Source organism: Xenia sp. Carnegie-2017, unplaced genomic scaffold, assembly GCF_021976095.1.
Source record: "Xenia sp. Carnegie-2017 unplaced genomic scaffold, XeniaSp_v1 HiC_scaffold_23, whole genome shotgun sequence".
NCBI lineage: Eukaryota > Metazoa > Cnidaria > Anthozoa > Malacalcyonacea > Xeniidae > Xenia > Xenia sp. Carnegie-2017.
Window position 1 is genome coordinate 19,656,727 of NW_025813486.1, and position 21,697 is coordinate 19,678,423.

General features: G+C 36.1%; 2 protein-coding genes across 2 annotated transcripts; one reads left to right on the plus strand and one right to left on the minus strand.

Moving 5' to 3' along the window:
• The first annotated feature begins 58 nt into the window (after window positions 1–58).
• Window positions 59–1,090, plus strand: LOC124448636 (50S ribosomal protein L27, chloroplastic-like). Its single transcript, XM_046999593.1, has 4 exons — window positions 59–302; window positions 376–498; window positions 666–733; window positions 820–1,090. Exons 1-4 carry the CDS (start codon window positions 59–61, stop codon window positions 1,012–1,014), a joined length of 630 nt encoding a protein of 209 aa, XP_046855549.1. The 3' UTR covers window positions 1,015–1,090.
• Window positions 1,080–19,932, minus strand: LOC124449320 (voltage-dependent T-type calcium channel subunit alpha-1H-like). Its single transcript, XM_047000254.1, has 25 exons — window positions 18,378–19,932; window positions 17,717–17,978; window positions 17,281–17,373; window positions 16,533–17,011; window positions 16,358–16,485; window positions 15,288–15,886; window positions 14,580–14,628; window positions 14,408–14,505; window positions 12,996–13,147; window positions 11,868–12,168; window positions 10,717–10,875; window positions 9,807–10,541; window positions 9,452–9,628; window positions 7,858–7,926; window positions 7,564–7,748; window positions 5,289–5,415; window positions 5,038–5,148; window positions 4,834–4,923; window positions 4,361–4,556; window positions 3,833–4,085; window positions 2,742–2,869; window positions 2,358–2,428; window positions 2,182–2,260; window positions 1,883–2,004; window positions 1,080–1,688 (listed from the first exon to the last, which is right to left on the minus strand). The coding sequence occupies exons 1-25, from the start codon at window positions 18,563–18,565 to the stop codon at window positions 1,515–1,517; spliced, it is 5,025 nt and encodes a 1,674-aa protein (XP_046856210.1). The 5' UTR covers window positions 18,566–19,932; the 3' UTR covers window positions 1,080–1,514.
• Window positions 19,933–21,697: the final 1,765 nt, after the last annotated feature.

Consider the following 21,697-nt stretch of genomic DNA (forward strand, 5'->3'; position numbering starts at 1 on the left):
TGCTTGTTTCTTACACGGAATACGAAAAACGAAACCAAGTTATTCAAATTTAATAAATATGTTTAGATTTTGTAATAATATTAAATATGTAAACATGATGAAATCGGTCATAAATTGTACTGATTGCCGACGAAAAATTCTAAATAATATAAAATTGAATTCTATTATGAAATTAGAAATTACAAATGTAAATAAACCTTCCTCGTTACAAGTTCTCTCTACACTCACTATATGCGCGGATTTCAATATGGCTGCCTGCGTCGGGAAGAATTTGACCGTATGCGGTTATTTACGCTTGCCTGGTGAGTTGAAAGCGCTATTATCTTTTTCGATTTCGACCCGAAAATATTCCTCAAGGCCTTCTACGTGCTTTAGGCTTGTTTTGGACGCCATTCTCCCTTCAATTCGCTCGCTATGCGTCAAAAAAATCAGGCGGTAGTACGAAAAGTCAAGGTAAAAGACAAAAAGCAAAACATTTGGGTGCAAAAAGAAGCGAAGGTATTTTATTTCATGTAATCTGAACTTAATTATATCGTCAATATCTTTGTAATCGTTGGTTAGGACAACGAATGCGATACATTTATGCATAAGTAAGCTGCGTATATCAATGTTGACTTTCCTATGTGGAAAATATTGTTCATAACACTATCAATTTTGTTTCATAGGCGAACACGTTATACCAGGAACTGTATTGTATAGACAGAGAGGCTACAGATTTCATCCGGGTGAAAACGTACGACCAAAATATTAAATGCTATTCTTTTATATAAATTATTTTGGCTAGTGTTATTTGCTGCTGTTCTTTCGTCTTTTTTTTAGGTAGGAGTTGGTCGCGACCATACCCTGTTTGCCTTAGTGGAAGGCAAAGTGAAATACACGAAGGAACTACTTGAACCCTATCCTTGGGCATTGGGGAAATCTGGACCTTATCACGAACGCAAATTTATTCATGTTATCGGCAAACCTTTTATTCCAAAATACGTGTTATCCAACAAAAATGACTTTTTGAAATGACTTGTTAATATTTAAAAGTCTACGAGAGTTTAGTTAGTCGATGTGACGAAAATAAAACGTTACTGTTGAAAAGTTATGTGCTGTGTAATGGTTGTCATTTTTAAGTTATTTTCAATAAAGGAATCCAACGAATCCTCGTTAATTTTTTAAGAACAATTAGTAGCTTAATTGATCGTAATTATCGATCAATAAATCGTTATTCATAATAATTAAAGACATATAAATGTCTTTAGTTCCCACTAAAAGTTTATCACTATTCTCCAATACTACTTTCCAAAATTCTTTGCGTGAAAATTTGCCGAAAGATTTTTGCAAATTATACCGAGCTTAGTCGTGTTTTGACGAAATAATACGTACTTTCTTTAGTTCAATGTGATTATCGCGATTTTTATGGTGCATTTTTACTCTTCTCGACTTTGTCAATTCTTTGGCGAACTTCGATGCGGATGAAGTGAGTTTCAATACGCGATTTTCCAATGTGTCGTGTATAAGAATATCAGCTAGTTTTCCCTCGAGGCCTTCAAGTCTTTCATCAAAACGGCGACGAGTACATTGAGCAAAACAAAATGCGTCGAGAGAACAAAAGTTGTAAAATAAAACGGAGCGATGTACTTACTAAAGCAACAATTTTTTTTACATAAAGTTGACGAATCACAAACGGAACGAAACGTATCCTAAAACAACAAAAAAGAACCCTTATAAATAGCAAAAAATTTAGCGAGTGTCTGATTTGAAGCCAACATAAAGTATCAAAAATTTTAAATGCATAAATTGTAAACAGTTTTTGCTGATTTGGTGATGAATTAAAATAAAATACATTAATAATAGCCCAGAGCAATGGTGTTATCAAATGGCACCTCATAATTACCATGAAGATCGTGTTCCAATTGTCGCCCGTAGCTACTCGAAATAACGTCGACATTGCAGTCGGAAAATTACGAAAATTGGCATGCTTGTCAAGTCCGTGACAGGGATATTTGTCAGAACATTCTGTAAAGAAGAATTAGATGACTTTAGGGAAGAATATTGAGACACTAAAGTGGTGTAGCAAGCCTGATCATTAGGGGGAGAGTTCCTTTGAAACGATTGTTTTTAATGAATTTCAACATGTATAAAAGAAAAGCGCCCCCCTGCCAATTATCAATTTTGCTATGTCACTGTACTCACCTAATGATCCAAACAACTGAATACCAAGAGATGAAAAAATGAAGAAAATGAGAAACAACACGAGGCAAAGATTGGCCACCTTTTACAAAATTGCAGTTACAAAATAATTCAGAAAGAAGAGTTTTCATTAAATGCAAAGCCCTAAGTTGATGTGCGAAGAAATCCATTTTACATACCTGACGAAAAGATTTGATGACAGTATCCAACAGGGAACGAACGCCCTTAGCGATCTTGAACAGCTTCAGAACTAAGCAATTGTAATGTTTATTTTTTCAAAATTTCATCTTATAATAAAGTCTCTGTTGATGACTGCCGTACCCGCTCAATATAACTGGAACGCTACTACTTCCCGCCAAAATTAAAAGCCACTCCCAAAACTAGTCCCAATCTTTTCACACACGGGCAGAAGAGACAAATGGTGTTTGCTACCAAAGTAAGCAAAAATTTGGGACTTTTTCTTCCGGACACGAGTGTCCGGAGCTTGGGTTTAGCTATATCCAATACAGACATGCTTATTTAAAGGTAGCATTCCAGTTATATATTTAGTTCAGTGGTCATACCTCGTATAATTCTGAGAACGCGCAGACCACGTAGAACTGTGGGCTTCAGGAAAACTATGTTATGCAAAGCATCTAAAATAATTCCAGCGATGGACAACACGACGACAAGAAAATCGAGTATATTCCATCTAGAATGATTTAATCAAGATTAAAAAACATTTTCAACAGCCATGATCATAAACAAATCGTTTTTATTCGACAAAGTTGGATAATCTCATCTCGAACTGATGAAATAACAAAATCCTTATTGGTGTACCTTGGGCATTCAGATAAGGGGGGTTCTTCAATTGTTTAACAAACGAAGTTAATGTTTTACTGACAACTCGATAAGCCCCTAATAGTGACACCTACATCCCCTTGCTTGATAAGCCCTTAAAAGTGACACCTTACACCCCCTTGCTCGACAAGCCCCTGATAGTGACCCCTTGCCCCTAATGCCCTCGATAGTGACCCCCTACACCCCTTGCTCGGTAAGCCCCTGATAGTGACACCCTAGATCCCTTGCTCGATAAGCCCCTGATAGTGACACCCTACACCCCTTGTAAGCCCTGATAGTGACACCCTACACCCCCTTGCTCGGTAAGCCCTTGATAGTGACACCCTACATCCCCTTGTTCTGTCAGCCCCTGGTAGTGACACCCTACACCCCTTGCTCGATAAGCCTCTAATAGCGACACCTTACAACCCCTTGCTCGATAAGCCCCTTATAGCGACACCCTACACCCCCTTGTTCGGTCAGCTCCTGATAGTGACACCCTACACACTCATGCTTTGTAAGCCCCTGATAGTGACACCCTACACACTCATGCTCTGCTAGCCCTTAATTGTCATACCTTACACCCCCCGATAGTCACACTCTACCCCCCTGATAGTTACACCTTACACTCTGCCTGCTCACCCCCCTGTTAGTCCTTGTTTATTTCTGACATCAGGAATAACTATGAATCAATGTCAACTGGTTATCTGGAGAAGAAACACTTCTCAAGGATGTGTTCAACAAGAGTAAAACAAAAGCAAGTTAAAAATCTAAGGTTCTCAAAATTCACGTCAGATATGAGATACAACAAACATGACATTATGAAGTTAGTTACCTGTCGTGAAAATAGCCACGATATCCAAATGCACTAACTTTTATAAAAGCCTCAAAAATGAATATGATTGTACAAACATAGTTATTGAGATCCAGTAGGATTGCGTAGGTCCGTGACATTTCATAATGCTCCACTGACATAAGAATTATGTTCACTCCGATAACACAAGCGATGGCAATATCCCAGTATTCGTTATGACACAGGCGATAACAACGAAGACGAAACGACGAAAGCTGAACTCCAGCAGGATCGTCTAGTGAAAAAAATTTCCAAGACCGCTGTATTTCTTTACAAAGGCACGATAGATCATTAAAAGACGAAAGAATTTCCTTTGCTTATCAGTTTTCAATGATCAAATGTAAACAGGATTTTTACAGTTAACAGCAATGTTAAAGTAATGAAATTAAAGCACTTTTTGATGGCATAATTTAAAAAATTTAAGAACGAGGAAGAACTTGAATTGTTCTGTACGAGCATCACGAAAAACAATTTCATGTGAAAAAAACAAGTGAATTATCGTTCTCTTACCAGTTTTATCAGTAATTTCTAAGCTGTCTTTGGTTATTTTGGTAGGCGATTTTCTTTCCACAAGTTCTTGCTTCTCTTGACACATTTGATAGTTAACAACGACAATGCCGACGATCATATTCAAGACCAAAAAACCGACTGTCATTAAGAAACTTATAAAGTACAAAACTCTCCATTGATTTTCGTTTTCCTTTGGCTGTCGACAAAACAAGAACAATGTAAATGATAAAAGTTTGGTGCCAATGCCGAATGCTCAAAAATACGAATTTATTTAAATGGACACGATCTTTTGAATGTGAGAAGTACTCTAATTGTTATTGAACACATGAAATATTGTTTGATTGCGTGCATTTCAACAATTAGAAATCAAAAAGTTTGTTACGTAAGCCCAAACTAGACTTGCTAAACATTTTATCTTATCATTCCGACGGACCTTCCCAACGGACCGGGTGTCAAAAATTCAAAACTCATACCTGTAAATTAACGGCAACTGCATCGACGCCATAACGCATTACAGTAACCCAACCATCACGTGTCGCCAATACAAACAGTGTGACAAAAGCCTAAGGATAAGAAACCACATTGAATTTTTCTTTTGATAAATTCAGCTGGTCGCTCAACTTAACGATGTAAAATTGCGCATTTACAAAAAAAAACTGTGATTGCAAGCAACAAACCTGAGCAAGGTTGTCGAAATTATAAGAGCGATTTATCCAAACTCCGTCGCATTGCTTCTTTGTTATCACAGCTGGATTATCTTTGCAATGATAAAACTTTCCTTTGAACAACTAAGAAATAGAAATCAGCTGTTATACGGCATTTAGCTCTATTGCTTTGTAAAGATATAAAAGCTTTATTAAACCAAACGTTCCCATACATAAACGTAACAACTATGTTCATGTCGTTAAGTGTATCGAAGTGAACTTACCTGAACTCCCAGGATGCCAAAAACGACAAAAAATATACCAGCTATTAGCACTGTGTTTCCTATAGGTTTAAACGATCGCAACAAAGCACCAACAACAAGCTTAAGTTCTGGAGCATGGCGGATCATTCTGTTGAAAAACAATAAACATTAAACAAAATTTGAACCTCTTAAAAACGCTGTGATGAGCAGCTCGTTTTATGGAGCGTGTAGATCCAATCTCAAAAATCCAAAGATTTTGATATCTTGTTCAGGTTTGACAGAGAAATGCTATTATATTATATTTCATTTGTCAGAACTTTGGAAAAATGGTGTTGAATGGTATTGAATTGATCACCATTATTATTTGCTATTTTGAAATCCATTTCATATTTTGTTTTATAAATTATAACAGATTAAATACTTCATATCTTCATATAATTAAAATAAAATACTTCATATCTTCATATAGTTAAGATTAAATACTTCATATCTTCATAAAATTAAAATTAAATACTTCATATCTTCATATAATTAAAATTAAATACTTCATATCTTCATTTAATTAAAATTAAATACTTCATATCTTCATTTAATTAAAATTAAATACTTCATATCTTCATATAATTAAAATTAAATACTTCATATCTTCATATAATTAAAATTAAATACTTCATATCTTCATATAATTAAGATTAAATACTTCATATCTTCATTTAATTAAGATTAAATACTTCATATCTTCATATAATTAAAATTAAATACTTCATATCTTCATAAAATTAAAATTAAATACTTCATATCTTCATTTAATTAAGATTAAATACTTCATATCTTCATACAATTAAAATTAAATACTTCATATCTTCATTTAATTAAAATTAAATACTTCATATCTTCATTTAATTAAAATTAAATACTTCATATCTTCATAAAATTAAAATTAAATACTTCATATCTTCATATAATTAAAATTAAATACTTCATATCTTCATTTAATTAAAATTAAATACTTCATATCTTCATTTAATTAAAATTAAATACTTCATATCTTCATATAATTAAAATTAAATACTTCATATCTTCATATAATTAAGATTAAATACTTCATATCTTCATATAATTAAAATTAAATACTTCATCTTCATATCTTCATATAATTAAGATTAAATACTTCATATCTTCATGTAAATAAGATTAAATACTTGTTAAATACAACAATTAATAATAATAATATGTAATAGCAATATATAATACTAACAATAACAACAACAATAATAATAATAAGTAGCAATCCTTATCGAGGAAAACTTCGCACTAATGACATATGATTTTCAAGAAGGACCTCGTTTAAAAACTCTAAAGCTAAAAACAAATAAAATTACAATATGTGATATTCTTTTCTTTCCTTTTAACAATTTTATTATAGTTTTAAGTTATAATAATAAAAAAATTAACAGGTAATGTTTATGATTATTGATAATTTATCATAATTCATAATACTTTTCCCTTGTCTATTCTATACAACACTTATAGATCCCTTAAATGTCTTTGTCTGTATTCATACAACCTAATCATTATTTAATGATGAACTAACTAAAGTATTAAAGTAAATGGTTTGAACCAGGGAGTATCGTTACATGTTTGTTAATGTCGATCGTCCAGGTTGGTATAGTCCTGAGAAGGACTGTTTTTGTTGTTGTTGACTGACGTTCCGACATAGCGGTAGTCCCTTCACACTCTGAAGATGGCTACCGCTAAGGTTATCGAAACGTCAGTCAACAACAACAAAAACAGTCCTTCTCAGGACTATACCAACCTGGGCGATCGACATTTACAAGCATCTAACTAAAGTATGACGCCATTATATAAGAAGAATAAGGACGAGAGTTACAGAAAACCAAAAAAAAACATTTCGTAGTCTTCCATTACATCCATCCCACCTCAGTGATTTAGAACCCAGTCTTCTAGAAGTCTACTACTGTGTGAAGGCATTGTCAAGGCGAGGCAAGGACGCCATCTTGAAAAGTAAAAAAAAGTAAAACTCAAAATCAAAAATAAGCTAAAAGAAGGTTTAAAAAACGAATCCTATTAAACATTTTAAAAATTGAACCTACACTATCAACTTTGAAACTGTATATCAACTCAGAAAAGCATATATAAATCATAAATATAGTCAGTTTTTGCACGCACTTTTCAAGATGGTGGCTTGCCTCGCTTGTATTTATATAAATTTGGCGGAGTCAGATATTTAGTACAATGAGTTCTAGGTAAGTGTTCCACCTTCTTTAATACTCACCTTAATGGTCTCAAAGTCCTTAGAGCTCGAAGTACTTTCACTGAACCCAATATTCCTGGACTGGTCGAATTAAACGATGATGTAATCACATGCAACCAAGAAACGACGATAATGATGAAGTCCAGAATGTTCCATCCATTACGTAAATACGTGTTGGGGCCTAGGACCAAGCCGTTAGCGATCACCTGACAAGATGAAATACATAGTTAATGTAGGAGTTGTTGCAGGGAATAAAGTTCAAAATCAAAGGATAAAAATATATGAAAAGAAGGAAAAACAAAAATATTCTCTCACCTTGATAATAACTTCGATTGTAAAAAGAATTGTGAAGACCAAGTTGGCGGTAAATATAACACGCTCATGCTAAATAACACGAGAAGGCAAATCAACACGAGAAGGCAAATCAACACAAGAAGGCAAATCAACATCAACATAACGAGAAGGCAAATCAACACAAGAAGGCAAAGAGAAGGCAAATCAACAAGAAGGCAAATCAACGAGGGCAAAAACACACAAATCAACACGAAGGCAAATCAACACGAGATGACAAAATAACACAAGTAAATAATAACTGAGGTGGAAAAATAACATACAAGATGGCAAAATAGTGCGAAGTGGGAAAATGGGTCAAAATGGTAAAATAACACGAGATGACAAAATAACAAAAGTGAAGAATGACTGCAGGGGGGGGAGGGGAACAATCCAACGGACAGTAGGACCATTGATGCCAGGAAAATTTTTGTTAAAAGTGCAAAAAGTTAGAACTCTCAAAGGAAAAACTGGATTGAAATAAAAAGTGAAAATAGAAAGAAATAATAAGCTTCGTGTATATACAGACAAACTGTCTGCCAGACAACAGGTTTCAGCCCTCGGAAAGTCAGACGATAGTAAGAAAAAATCATCTTTGCCATCTTTTTGTTCATCTATTACATTTAATAGAAGTGATTGATGCAAATGATTCTATTCGTACTTGTTGAGTAAAAATTTTCACGAGGCGGCGTTTCAGAAAATATTTTCGCTGGGCGGCGTTTTTGCAGAAAATATTTTCGCTGGGCGGCGTTTTTTTTTAGAAAATATTTTCGCTGGGCGGCGTTTTTTGCAGAAAATATTTTCGCTGGGCGGCGTTTTTTTTGCAGAAAATATTTTCGCTGGGCGCGCGTTCTTTTTGCAGAAAACATTTTCGCTGGCCGCTTTCAGTCCGAGAAAATTAAATATTTTATGCAGCCTTGAATAGCTGATGTCGGAAAATAACACAAAAGATGACAAAATAACGTAAAATTGCGGAATGGTCACTTGTTAACATTGAACTAAAATACATGGAACGCTACCTGTAATACAAAAGTCTAATAGTTTTGAAGCAAAATTTTACACTCAGACACGCGTGTGTACTTCAATCAATTTTCACCACGCGAGAGAACCTCGAAACACTAAACACGCGTGTCTGGGTGTAAACACGCGTGTCTTGGTGTAAGATTCGCCTTCAATTATTTACTTCAGGTAGCGTTCCATGTAGTTTAGTTCAATGATTATTAAACTCCAGAGCACATTTTTTGTTTAGGGGGAAGGAGGTGAGGTATATAAAAGAAAGGCACCCCGATGACTTTTAAATGTTAGACATTTACAGAATTACAACATGTTTGTAAATGTAGATCGTCCAGGTTGGTATAGTCCTGAGAAGGACTGTTTTTGTTGTTGTTGACTGACGTTTCGATGACTACCGCTAAGGTTGTCGAAAAGTCAGTCAACAACAACAAAAACAGTCCTTTTCAGGACTATACCAACCTGGACGATCTACATTCACAAACATGTAACGATACTCCCGGGTTCAAACCATTTACTTTAGACTTACAACAATTGACATATAAAGTATACTTATAAAATATGATACCTTGGGTTCAGCGTCAGGTGGGTGATCAAAAACCATAAAAGCACAACTTAACACGATGAGGAAGAGAATCAAACCATCGAAAACTTTGCTACTTGTGATGGATGTGATCACGCGACGTAATTTACTATTTACATCGAAAATGAAAAGAGATTTGGACATGGAGAGACAACGATCTTTCTGAAATAAAACGAGTTTTACATGTTGTTTAGACCTAATTATAATCAAGTTTGACATGAATGACATAAAATAGCCAATCTAGCGTCCGACGAAAATATGGTGACAAATTTTATTCATAATAGCAATGACAATGCTAAATCTACATAAATTTATGATTTTACATTATATTTTATAATACCTCTTCGTTTTGTGATTGGTAGCTTCGTTCGTCACCAGTCCTATGAATGACGCCATCTTCATCGATAGCAGCAATTTTTGGATTCACTTGAGGAGAGCTTCGTTCGTCACCAGTCCTATGAATGACGCTATCTTCATCGATAACAACAATTTTTGGATTCACCTGAGGAGAGCTTCGTTTAACCCCGTGTAAAAAACCTTTATCAACACATGATACACGGCCGTCTTGCACATCATGTTTGCTCTTCATCATGTTATCAAGTTCGCCCTCTTCATCTTTTGAAGATGATTTAACTTCACCTGAAATTGTTGGACAAAATGACATGTTGTTGAAACTGTACGGATCCTTTTTCCCGGTATAGGAGTCCTTTCTCCCGGTATAGGAGCTTCCTTGATTGTTCGTCCACCATTCTTTCATACTATTTTTCGCATTTCTTAACTTGACAGAAGCTGCCTTCAGTTTTGCGTCAAAACAATTACATCCATCTGCACTTTTCCATTTGGTTTTCTCTACAGACGAAGAACACAATTTTGATGGCGTTTCAGTGACGCTTCTCGTCTTTGACATATTTTCATTCTCAAAATCCGAAACCTTATTTGAATCGTTGGTTTTGTCTTCAGAAAGGTCATTAGACCTTTCTTTAGCTTGCTTTATCAAAGTAAGCCAATCTCTGGTTGTTTTAGCCTCGTTGACCTTTTCATCTTCTTCGGGTTTTTTTGTGTTCCACTCTCGAAGCTAAAAAAAACCGCTAAAGATATTTTTCTTGTTCTGCACGCTTGAATTAAAGAATGTGAATTGACAGATAAGACTCGGAGCAAAATTGTGCAAAAGCATTGACTGATAAAGTATAAAGTGCACAAAAATATCATACAACACAAAGAATAATTTCCATGAAATATTTCATCCTTACCAAAGGATTCGTAAATCCTTCTACTAATATAGCAACAAGGAGGTTGAAGAGAACGTAATAGCCGATAACCGTTAAAAATATGAAATAGATTGCCGCCCAGTGATTGGTTGAACGCATTGCATTCTGCATGACGATATTCCAGTCTTCCAAAGTCAGCACCTGTATGAAGTCAATGGCCGGTTTGCTAATATGGTTTGGTGAAGTGAGAAGGAGCAGATCGCTTTGAGAAAACTTGAATCACAAAATAAAGTCTTTGAATCGAATTAAAGGTCAACTTAACATTAAAAATGGTCAGTTTAAGCATGCAAACATGGGTGAAAAGTTGCTCACAGTCATTCTCATTACTGATAACAGAGGCAGCGACGTAGCTTCACATTTTTGAGTGAGGGGGAATGTGTACTTTTACCGACAAACACATGACTGTAGTACAGTCTCTTGATAAAATTGCAATATCTATGGTAACTTGATGTTTACCGGCAACACCGCATCAAACAACTTATGTCACACTGTTTACCAACCGTGGTCAGATGCCCCTACCCCCTCCCCCCACGGAGCTAACCCCTAGACTAGAAGTGAACAGGCGCGGATCTAGGGTAGGTAAAAAAACTTACCTGAGCTCATTTTTGGATGTATTTACATTGTCAAATACCTTAGAAGCAACTGGATTGGTTAAATTTTATTCTTTAACGAACAGTTTTATGTCATTGCATTTTCATTATTAAATTGAGCAGCCGTAGTCTATTCTTTTTTAACTTACCATGAACCCAACACAGCGTGAATGCACAATAAAAACAATATTTATGTCGCAAATATCAACACAGAACACTTCTTATAGTTTTAAAGGTCCGTTCACACGATCCGATTTGTCGGATTCGATATTTTCGGTTCTGATTTGAAGTCTTTTTCAAATCTAATTTTTCGCGCCGAAATTAATTTGGGAAGTATGGAGAGTGAGAAGTCTGGGGCTAGTTGGCTTCCTCTGATCTTATTGGATGAAAATAGAGCAAGTTCGGGGGCTCGCTTTATATGTGTTCACATGATTCTATTTTTTGGATCCGAAAAAATCGGACCGTGTAGACGGGCCTTAACATAGAATGGAAGGGATGAAATAAAACTTGTTGAAACTGCAACTAAACAATAATCACGAATACCTGAAATATCGTCACCAGAGCAGAAGGAAATGTATCGAAATTACTTCGAACTGTTTCCCAGTCTCCACAATCTGAGCGCGGCAACAAGAGCTTCCCGCCAAAAAGTTTCATTCCCAAGACGGCGAACGTGAACATGAATAAGAACAACAATGCGGTGAATGTCATGACACTCGTCATCGTATGTACCATCACAATAAGCTGATGCCTGATTGGTCGAATGAGACGGAATATGCGCAGTAGTCTCACGCTACGCAACACGGACAGGCCACCACTACCCTTTTGCAAAACCACCTCAATAAAGCTAAAATAATTAATGAAAATCAATTTTAGCATGACATAATTGACACTTAATGCCGGAGACCAAGAGAAACTGTACGTTTTGCCTACCCAAGAAAGTCTTTGAAATTAGAAAATACATTTACCTACGGTTAGCGATCAAATTGCTTATCATCGAATCTTCTTTTAAACTTGAGACAATTGTAGATTTTAGTTACGCCACAGGTCAGACCCAATGATGCTTTGGCTCTCATCCCCCACCCCCTCCCCCCACAAACACACACACTCACATAAACTTTTAACATCCCGTTACTACATAGTTTAGTGGTTTTGGTAGACGTGCGGACACTTTAAAAAGCCAAACATTTCATGTGCCAAATTCATTAAAGATGAAAGATCATAACTTTATGTTCCATATTGTATATCGTTTGTAATCCACTCAGCGCATGAAATGTTGTACATCTGAGGGTCTAATGTCACACAAAAAAACTTATATCAACCTCACATTTGCTTGATCTTTTTAGTGAAATATCAAAGCTTGGTAAGACATTACTCGTTGTAGGCCAATAAAAAGTCAATTATTTTCAATGATAATTAAGTATCGTTGAACTAAATGTATAACTGGAATGCTACCTTTAGGAAAACATTGTATTGTATGAAGCCAAACTTTAACCACCAGACACGCGTGTCTGGTGGTAAAATCCCGCATTTCAGCTTATTGTCGTAAAACAACTTTTTGGCCGCGCGTGGAAAGACTTGGACTAGTTGGATTGCTGTCTTCAAATTTTGGCGGAAGGTAGTAGTCCAGCTATATTCAGTTCAGTGGTAAGTATTTATCAAAAGTTTCAAAACCTTGAAAGGACGATGAATCCATCGAAGATGTTAAACCATTTGCTGATGTAAGAGCGTATTCCGCCTCCTGCGATTTTAACGATCATTTCCAAGATAAATATAGCGATGAAGACGAGATTTGACGCTTCGAGAAAATCGTCCAAAGATTTGGGCTAAAAGATATACGAGCTCCTTATATCTGAGTACTGGATTGTGATTGGCTAATAACTAAACTATGTTAGTCGCCAAGTATAGGTCAGTTAAGCCTGTTTTCCACTATTGGTTTATCGCGATAAAAGCGACAGCGATAACTTTTATTCGCAATGGTTGCCCGACTCGACGTGTTGTTTACATTATGTCGGATGGCGATTATTTTGTGAAATAGCGTCTGTAAAAAAAACACGATCTGGTAGTAATTGCAGTAGCATATGTTTTATGGAGGCGACAGAGACGCCGTAGAAAGGCATCGTAGAAAAGAAAACAATGTTTTTGGATTCGCCATCTTGAATTCCTAAATGTTTATTCAAGATGACGTCATTTTGGCGATTAACGCGAATAAATATCAAAAATCGGCGATTGTTAGTCGCCGTTTATTGCGATTATTACCACGTTCTCATATGGGATTATCGTGATTGAAGTTAATCGTTGTCGCGTTTGTCGCGTTAAACCAATAGTGGAAACCAGGCTTTATGATAGTTGGAAAATCCTAATTAAAAAATAAGTTAGAATCAAACGAGGCAGTCTGTGCACCAACTTCCAGACTGAATTTTTAACTTTTGAGTGTAGCTTAAAAAAATCGATGAAAATAAAGGGCTTCGCAAGAGAGGGACGTCAAAGGTGTGAGAGGAACATCAAAGGTGTAAGAGGAACATCAAAGGTGTGAGAGGAACATCAAAGGTGTGTGAGGAACATCAAAGGTGTGAGAGGAACATCAAAGGTGTGAGAGGAACATCAAAGGTGTGAGAGGAACATCAAAGGTGTGAGAGGAGCATCAAAGGTGTGAGAAGAGCATCAAAGGTGTGAGAGGAACATCAAAGGTGTGAGAGGAACATCAAAGGTGTGAGAGGAACATCAAAGGTGTGAGAGGAACATCAAAGGTGTGACACATCCACTGTACCGACTTTACGTGGCGAAATATTCTATTTTCACTGCAAAATTTTGACGTGCAAGGGGTATTTATTAAACATAAAATCTTCGACATATGTCGGTAAATATTGCTGTTATTGACGAACAGTTATGTCATATTGAGATTTCAGGTTTTTGATTGTTTGCGTTAACTCACTGCATCTATTTTATTGAAAAATGAACGCGCTCATATCTCCCCAAGCAAACTTTAGGCATTGATCTACTTTAATCATTAAATGTAATGCCTAAAGTTCTACAGTGTTTCACAAACCTTTTGGTAATGTTCAGTTCTAAAGTACTTCACTGACCTGTTGGTAATGTTCAGTTGCCATAGTGATGGTATTCACAAGGATTACAATCATGATAAAATTGATGAACAAAGCGCTGTTTGACATTTTGCACAGATCTCAAGAAATCTTTCATACAGTGTTCTGTCTTGTGAAATGTTATAAAATCCGTAACGCTGTACATCAAAAATACTATCAAAAGCTTCACCGAAGCTTATTTTCCTTCCAGGCTCCACTGGTGCCTAAAGCAAAAATATGAAAAAGTTAGAGCGATTTTCCGTTCAAAATTGAAAAAGAACAGGAACATCGAAATCTTTGAAAGATAAAAGATGCTCAGATTCTTTATAAAAGACCATTCGCAAAATAAGCAACACCAAACTCGTTTTACTCAGGCTACCAAACGCAAGCTGGAGTTTGGATTTTCCTTTACTTTGAAGCATCAAAATCATTCTTTGATCGTTTCACGCGTTAATTTCACTCATGAAACGTTCAATGAAACATGATTTGCTTACATAATAAATTGTCACAACAATGGCGGACACAAGGGGTAGTTCAAGCCCCCTCCCCCAATAATTTGAAAGATTAAAAATCTTGCGCCAAATCACTCAAATCACACCTACATAACATAACTGTGATGTTAAATAATAACGATTTGATAGACGTCAACACTGTACTCGTACCAGCAGACGCATTGTCTATGTATGTAGGAATCCAGGATATCCCTAGAAATCTCATGCCTTGAAGACGAGACCTCCCCTCCCTCAATATTTCATAGTGTCCATCACTGTATCACATCAGCCACATGTAAAATTGAATTACAGCGAAATTGTTGTACTGCTTGGCAACAGTTATAATAGGCATATTATACAAGCCCAAAGATAACTTCTGCAACGATTCTTACCTCTAGGCAATCACTTTTCTCAAATGAAGTTGTCCTCTGTATGAACTTTTCATGATATGTGGAAGCACAAGATTCATTTGCCAAATTCAATGAAGTTTGATTCAACGAATCCATCAGGGGCGCAGACAACGTTCGCATATTGTTTTCTGTCGAAGATACTCCACGCGATTGTTCACTTCTCGCTAATTCAAATTTCTTCGGAGACATTTCTTTTGTTTTACAACTATTCGTTCGGATACTTTGTTGTTTGGAAACTCTTGAGAAATTTGAATTTGGTCCTTGTTCTTCAGGTAATTGTTTTGAAGACAAATTATTCATGTCATTATGAGCACCATTCTCGTTTTCATTTACGTCACAACGAGATTTCTCAGAATGTGCGTCACAGTTCTTGGATTTATCCTCTTGATCGGGTTTCGAGTTTTCGAATACGCATGAGTTCCAATCGCATTTTCCTTCCGAATGATCGTTAAATGTCGTATGCGACGTGCTGGAGACTGTAGACATTTCTGTTTGTATGTTCTTCTTTAAGTGATATGGCTCATTGTGAACCTGACATTTGGTCACTTTTAATTTAACTTTGGCACTAGCAAATGTTGATGCTACGAAACGATAGAAGTATTTCATGTATATCGTCATTAATTTTTTAAAATGATATCATGTTGAAGCCTCGAAAAATGAGAAAAACCAACTTCAACTTTGACGTCAAATATGGTTACGATGTTCGCCTACCAATTTATAACACAGTTGCGTATTATTGGTATGTTTTATGTGACGTCATGTGACGTCATATCAACCATGTTGGTATGTAGGGCCGATGCAATAGAGTGCATGAAATAAACACAAATTCTTTTCCCTTCCATTGGCGTCAATCCTGCGATAATTGCGGGACCATATTCATGTTTTCTGTTATGCCAGGCTGATTTCTTTTGAAAATGAAATTGTTTTAAAGAGAAATTAGCCTGACATATCAGAATATATGAATATGCCCCCCCTGAATTAAGACAGGATTGACGTCAATGTTCCCTTCACAACTTTCTCCACTCAGAAAAATTCCCTACCGAATCACCTACCGAAAAATTCTGAAGTTCTAGAAGAATCTTCACCAGAACTCAAAGATGCCGTGTCAGGCGAGAAAGGCGCATGCTCAGAGGACACGGACTCTGTTGACGAGGTGGGAGAACGCCGTTCAGAAGAAGGACTGGGGATTAGAAAATTGTGTGATATTTTACAGTTAGAGGTCATTTCCAATGAAATGATAGCATCATTTGGTTCCTGGGTGGAGCGGTCAGTTTTTTTAGAAGGGGATGGGAGGCAGAACTTTCCTCCGAGATAACAAGGGTAGGTAAATCACGTGGTTTCTTAACACGAATAACGGGCAATTCATGACTGAGCGAGCTATGATGAGAGACAACGACTGTCGGTTTACGGGGGGTGACATTCACTGGATTTTCCGAAGGGGGTTGCACAACATGTTCATGATGATAGTAGTGATGAATGTGATGATGATGATGAATGTGTTGATTCTTTCCCCCCTGTAACGTTTCACTGAGGTTCGATTTAACGACACTCAACACTCTTCCCCATCTTGTACGCTTGAAAACGTTCTCGGCTTCTTGTTTCTTTCGACGATCTTCTTCCAATAGCTGTAGTTCGCGACTTTTAGTCTCTTGAAATTGCATCGCAAGTACAACCAAGCAAAGATTAACCATTATCAACGGACCGAGCTGAAAATTGAGAAAACGATAAGCAAACAAAATGCACAAAGAAAAATAGACCGAGTAGACCGTAAAAATATAGCCTCCCCCCATCGTATGGACTTAGGAAGAGCGACAATTTACGTCCCCTGTTCATCGCCATTAACATCAAACATTCTTTTGTGCAAGCAACGGAAAAAATGTCGCGACAAATGAGATTTTATTTAGAAATGTCACTTGCAGCGCCAATTTCTTACCGTGACGTCTTTTTGTCAAGTACTAAAGAACAAAAAACATACAAGTATCAAAAGAATAAAATATAACCAGTTCCAATAACCATGAGCTTCCTGTATTCTGTACATTATTTCTGACCATCCTTCTAAAGTTACTATCTATATAAAAAGACAGAATATTACATCAGAAATGCAATCTTTACAATGCAAACTGCAAACTTTCTTTGCGTGTATTATACATTGAACTAAATATACATTGAACAGGAATGCTACTTCCCGCCAAATATTGATAACAAAAATTTAACTAGTCCCAGTCTTTCCACGCAAGACAAAAAGAAAGTTCATTTAAGACAGTAAGCTAGAATGCGCGACTTTACCCGCAGACGCGCGTGTCTTGGGGTAAAATTTGCTTAAAGTACAGGCATGTTTAACTAAAGGTAGCATTCCAGTTACATATGTAGCTCATTTGTATTATATTATTGCGTTTCACTAGGCCGCTGACCTGGAAAATTGCAATCAAAGCATGACCGATGTTATCAAATGAGACGGTTGAATGAAATGGATTTGGTCCCTCTTGCAAACACTGGAACTCGACGCTTCTGGAGAAATTAGCTAACTCAAACTCACAGTGATTACCGCTGGTCATCCCGTTTGCTGTAACACATTGTATCGGATGCAGAATTCCGGTGCAGTGTTGTGTACCAGAGTCGGACGGCAGTGAACATAAGAAATCTTGTTCTTCAAATGATCGCCGATAGAAACATCTATACAAAGAACGAGGCACAAATGGAAAAGAAAAGTAATCAATAGTGTGTTGTAACAAGGGGGGGGGGGTCGGTGAGGTTGAACTCCTCTTGTTTCAATTCTATGTCAGGTTGAGGGGAGGGGTGTAGCCCTTCTTCACAAGATCGCATCAATTGTACTTTTTGTCAAGCACAAATTCTGTTCAGACAATCGTTACGTAGGTCTTGTAAGAAAAATTTATGTGGCATCCTGATAAAGCTCTACCTTCCTTTTCTAGTTTTATGTCAAAGTTTTATGTCATAATTATCGGAGTGTCTTCTTTTGATAAAATTTTGGCTATACAACACTTGAAACAAGTAAAAATATACTCAAATACTAAAAGTAAACACCAGTTCTAAGTGAGTGCAGACCACAGTTACCTTTTGCTTGAGTCATTGATTAAGGTTATGTTTGGAAAACATCTGTTTCTAAGAACTCCTTGCCAAAGTTGCACGCCAACAATTGAAAATATGAAGAACACAAGAAATGCCAATGCAAAAACATTTCCCAACATGGGTAGCGCTTCAAGAAGTAATGTAACAAGAATACGGATACCTAAAGAAACCATTCAAAATCAGAAATCATAAAATAAAAACATAAAAACTCGTGCGCTGATTGGTCTATAGCTGATTATGCATTACCCAGTGCAAACCAATCTGAGCTTAACAAATGAAATCAATTAAAGAGGATCTGCAAGTCAATCGTGCATTTGTTATAAGAAAAATTGAAACGAGAGCTCTCGAGCAGGTGCATCCATCGACATTCGACTTGCACTGATGACTGATATGCTCTCGAGTTCTGCCAAAGGACTTCTCCTTTCATATACCCGTGCAAACACAGTTAACATCTTTTATTGCTTAAATGATGTTCTATCAAGGAAGGGAGTCGTTTGCTACATCGTATCCTTATTAATCCTACTAGGTACTCGGTTAATGTAACATCGTATACTTATTAATCCTACTAGGTACTCGGTTAATGTAACATCGTATACTTATTAATCCTACTAAGTACTCGGTTAATGTAACATCGTATACTTATTAATCCTACTAAGTACTCGGTTAATGTAACATCGTATACTTCTTAATCCTACTAAGTACTCGGTTAATGTAACATCGTATACTTCTTAATCCTACTAAGTACTCGGTTAATGTAACATCGTATACTTATTAATCCTGCTAAGTACTCGGTTAATGTAACATCGTATACTTCTTAATCCTACTAAGTACTCGGTTAATGTAACATCGTATACTTCTTAATCCTACTAAGTACTCGGTTAATGTAACATCGTATACTTCTTAATCCTAAGGTACTCGGTTAATGTAACATCGTATACTTATTAATCCTACTAAGTACTCGGTTAATGTAACATCGTATACTTATTAATCCTACTAAGTACTCGGTTAATGTAACATCGTATACTTATTAATCCTACTAAGTACTCGGTTAATGTAACATCGTATACTTATTAATCCTACTAGGTACTCGGTTAATGTAACATCGTATACTTATTAATCCTACTAGGTACTCGGTTAATGTAACATCGTATACTTATTAATCCTACTAAGTACTCGGTTAATGTAACATCGTATACTTATTAATCCTACTAAGTACTCGGTTAATGTAACATCGTATACTTATTAATCCTACTAAGTACTCGGTTAATGTAACATCGTATACTTATTAATCCTACTAGTACTCGGTTAATGTAACATCGTCATTAGGTCTAAGTACTCGGTTAATGTCTGATCGTCACCAAGAAGGCGAAGTAACATCAAAATTAATCCTACTAATCCTCGCAAAATGTAGAAATATTCAACTCAATATTTCTCGGCTTTTCAAACTGACAGGACGCGCTGAATCTACTGCTGAGAGTCCTGCTGGGACGGAAAGAGAAACTGATTAATAAGTAAATTCAATTAAAAATTGTTTACAAGAAAATTTCGGTTATTTTCTTCCTGAAAACAATAGGAAGCGGAATTCTGATAAATCATTGTTTCGTTTAATTAAAGAGTAAGCTCCAACCATCATGCCTTGAGCGCGTAATGACGTAATCGGCCATTTTTCGAAGCACGAAATAAACAGGCAAGCGTATTCGTCATTTAATCCTTCGTAATCGCAGCAATTCTTGTAGATCTATTCCTCTTTTAGGGAAAAATAATTGATGTATACGATTCTACAATTATTCAAATATTTCTTTTTGTTGAAGAAGGACAAATGTCCGGAAATTATCCAAGTCAGCTTGAATAGTGTGAGATTTATATATAAACAAGGTATATTTTAACATATATACTGAAGGACCATTTGTCCGCCCACACCCTCCTGTTGACACCACTGAAATGAAAATTCCCTCCCTCCCGCCACTTCTAGGGCCCGTTTTTTGTAATTATTACTTCGAATATTTTAGTGCAGATAACATTTTTCCCGCTTGAAGTAAGAATGTTTATTTCATAACATGTCTGTTACGCTGTGATTAATTTCATGGTACTTCGAATATTTTTCGTTTAATAACATTTTTCCCGCCTTGAAGTAGACGTAATCGGCCATTTCGAAGCATGTCAGGCAAGCTATTCGTCATTAATTTCGTAATCGCAGCAATTCTTGAATATTTTAGTGAAGATAACATTTTTCCCAATTATTAAATATTTATTTCATAACATGTCTGTTACGCTGTGATTAATTTCATGGTATATTCAAGATATTTTAGTATATATAACATTTTTCCCGCTTGAAGTAATAATGTTTATTTCATAACATGTCTGTTACGCTGTGATTAATTTCATGGTACTTCGAATATTTTAGTGCAGATAACATTTTTCCCGCTTGAAGTAAGAATGTTCATTTCATAACATGTCTGTTACGCTGTGATTAATTTCATCTACAAACGCATAAAATAGCATTTGCGAAATTGCAATTTTTAAAACTTCGCTGTAGAAAGTATTTTCGAAACCTCCGCCTCACGCTTCACAGGCCCTTTTGAAGTTAATGCCCTCCCAGTGTAAAATCCCTAAAATATCTTTGCACGTGAAAATAACCAAACGCGCGCAATGCATGATGGTTGATACTGACTCTTCTCCATCTTTCTAAATTCACTTCACCAAAAAAGCTGACGTGACAAACATACCCAGCGACAACAATGAGAAAATCAAGTCGGTTCCAGCCCTCCGCGAAATAACTTTTCTTTCCAATCACGCCCATAGCAACCATCTTAACGGCCATCTCGGCGACGAAGAAATACAGAACAAACGAGTTGATTTTTGTTAGGTGTTGACATTGAGCCTTCACACAATCCCTGTCCAGCGGATCCGTCAAAGCAAGACAAACGCAATTGACGAGGATTACTACCATACTGAGTCGTTCGAACCATTTAAGGTTGAGTTAAGAATAACAAATACAGACTTTTGAAATGATCAACTTTTAAAAATTTTAAAATTGAACGAAGATATGATCTTCCAATCTTTCATTTTAAAATTTTACTTCAACATCGTTGAAGAAGGAAATAAATCCTGTATTTTTTGCCGGCTTTTAATTAATGAAATTTTTGAAACTCTTTTTTTTTGTAAACATGATACCGTGACGAGTTTTCAGCTGTCCTACTGCGGTTTTCAACAAATAATTTATAATACAATGAAGGCCCTCTATTCATTGTGGTTGACAATTACATGAAAGACGTCAACACCTGACGTCAAAAGATGACAAACAA

Excerpts from the sequence above, each read along its gene's own strand:
- LOC124448636 (XM_046999593.1), top strand. The coding sequence starts at position 59 with ATGTTTAGATTTTGTAATAATATTAAATATGTAAACATGATGAAATCG. Across the intron at positions 499-665 it reads GGGTGCAAAAAGAAGCGAAG|GCGAACACGTTATACCAGGA; the intron begins GTATTTTATTTC and ends TTTGTTTCATAG. Across the intron at positions 734-819 it reads GATTTCATCCGGGTGAAAAC|GTAGGAGTTGGTCGCGACCA; the intron begins GTACGACCAAAA and ends TCTTTTTTTTAG.
- LOC124449320 (XM_047000254.1), bottom strand. The coding sequence starts at position 18,565 with ATGGTTTCTTTAGGTATCCGTATTCTTGTTACATTACTTCTTGAAGCG. Across the intron at positions 10,876-11,867 it reads CTCTGGTGACGATATTTCAG|GTGCTGACTTTGGAAGACTG; the intron begins GTATTCGTGATT and ends GACTTCATACAG. Across the intron at positions 2,429-2,741 it reads CGTTCTCAGAATTATACGAG|TTCTGAAGCTGTTCAAGATC; the intron begins GTATGACCACTG and ends ACAATTGCTTAG.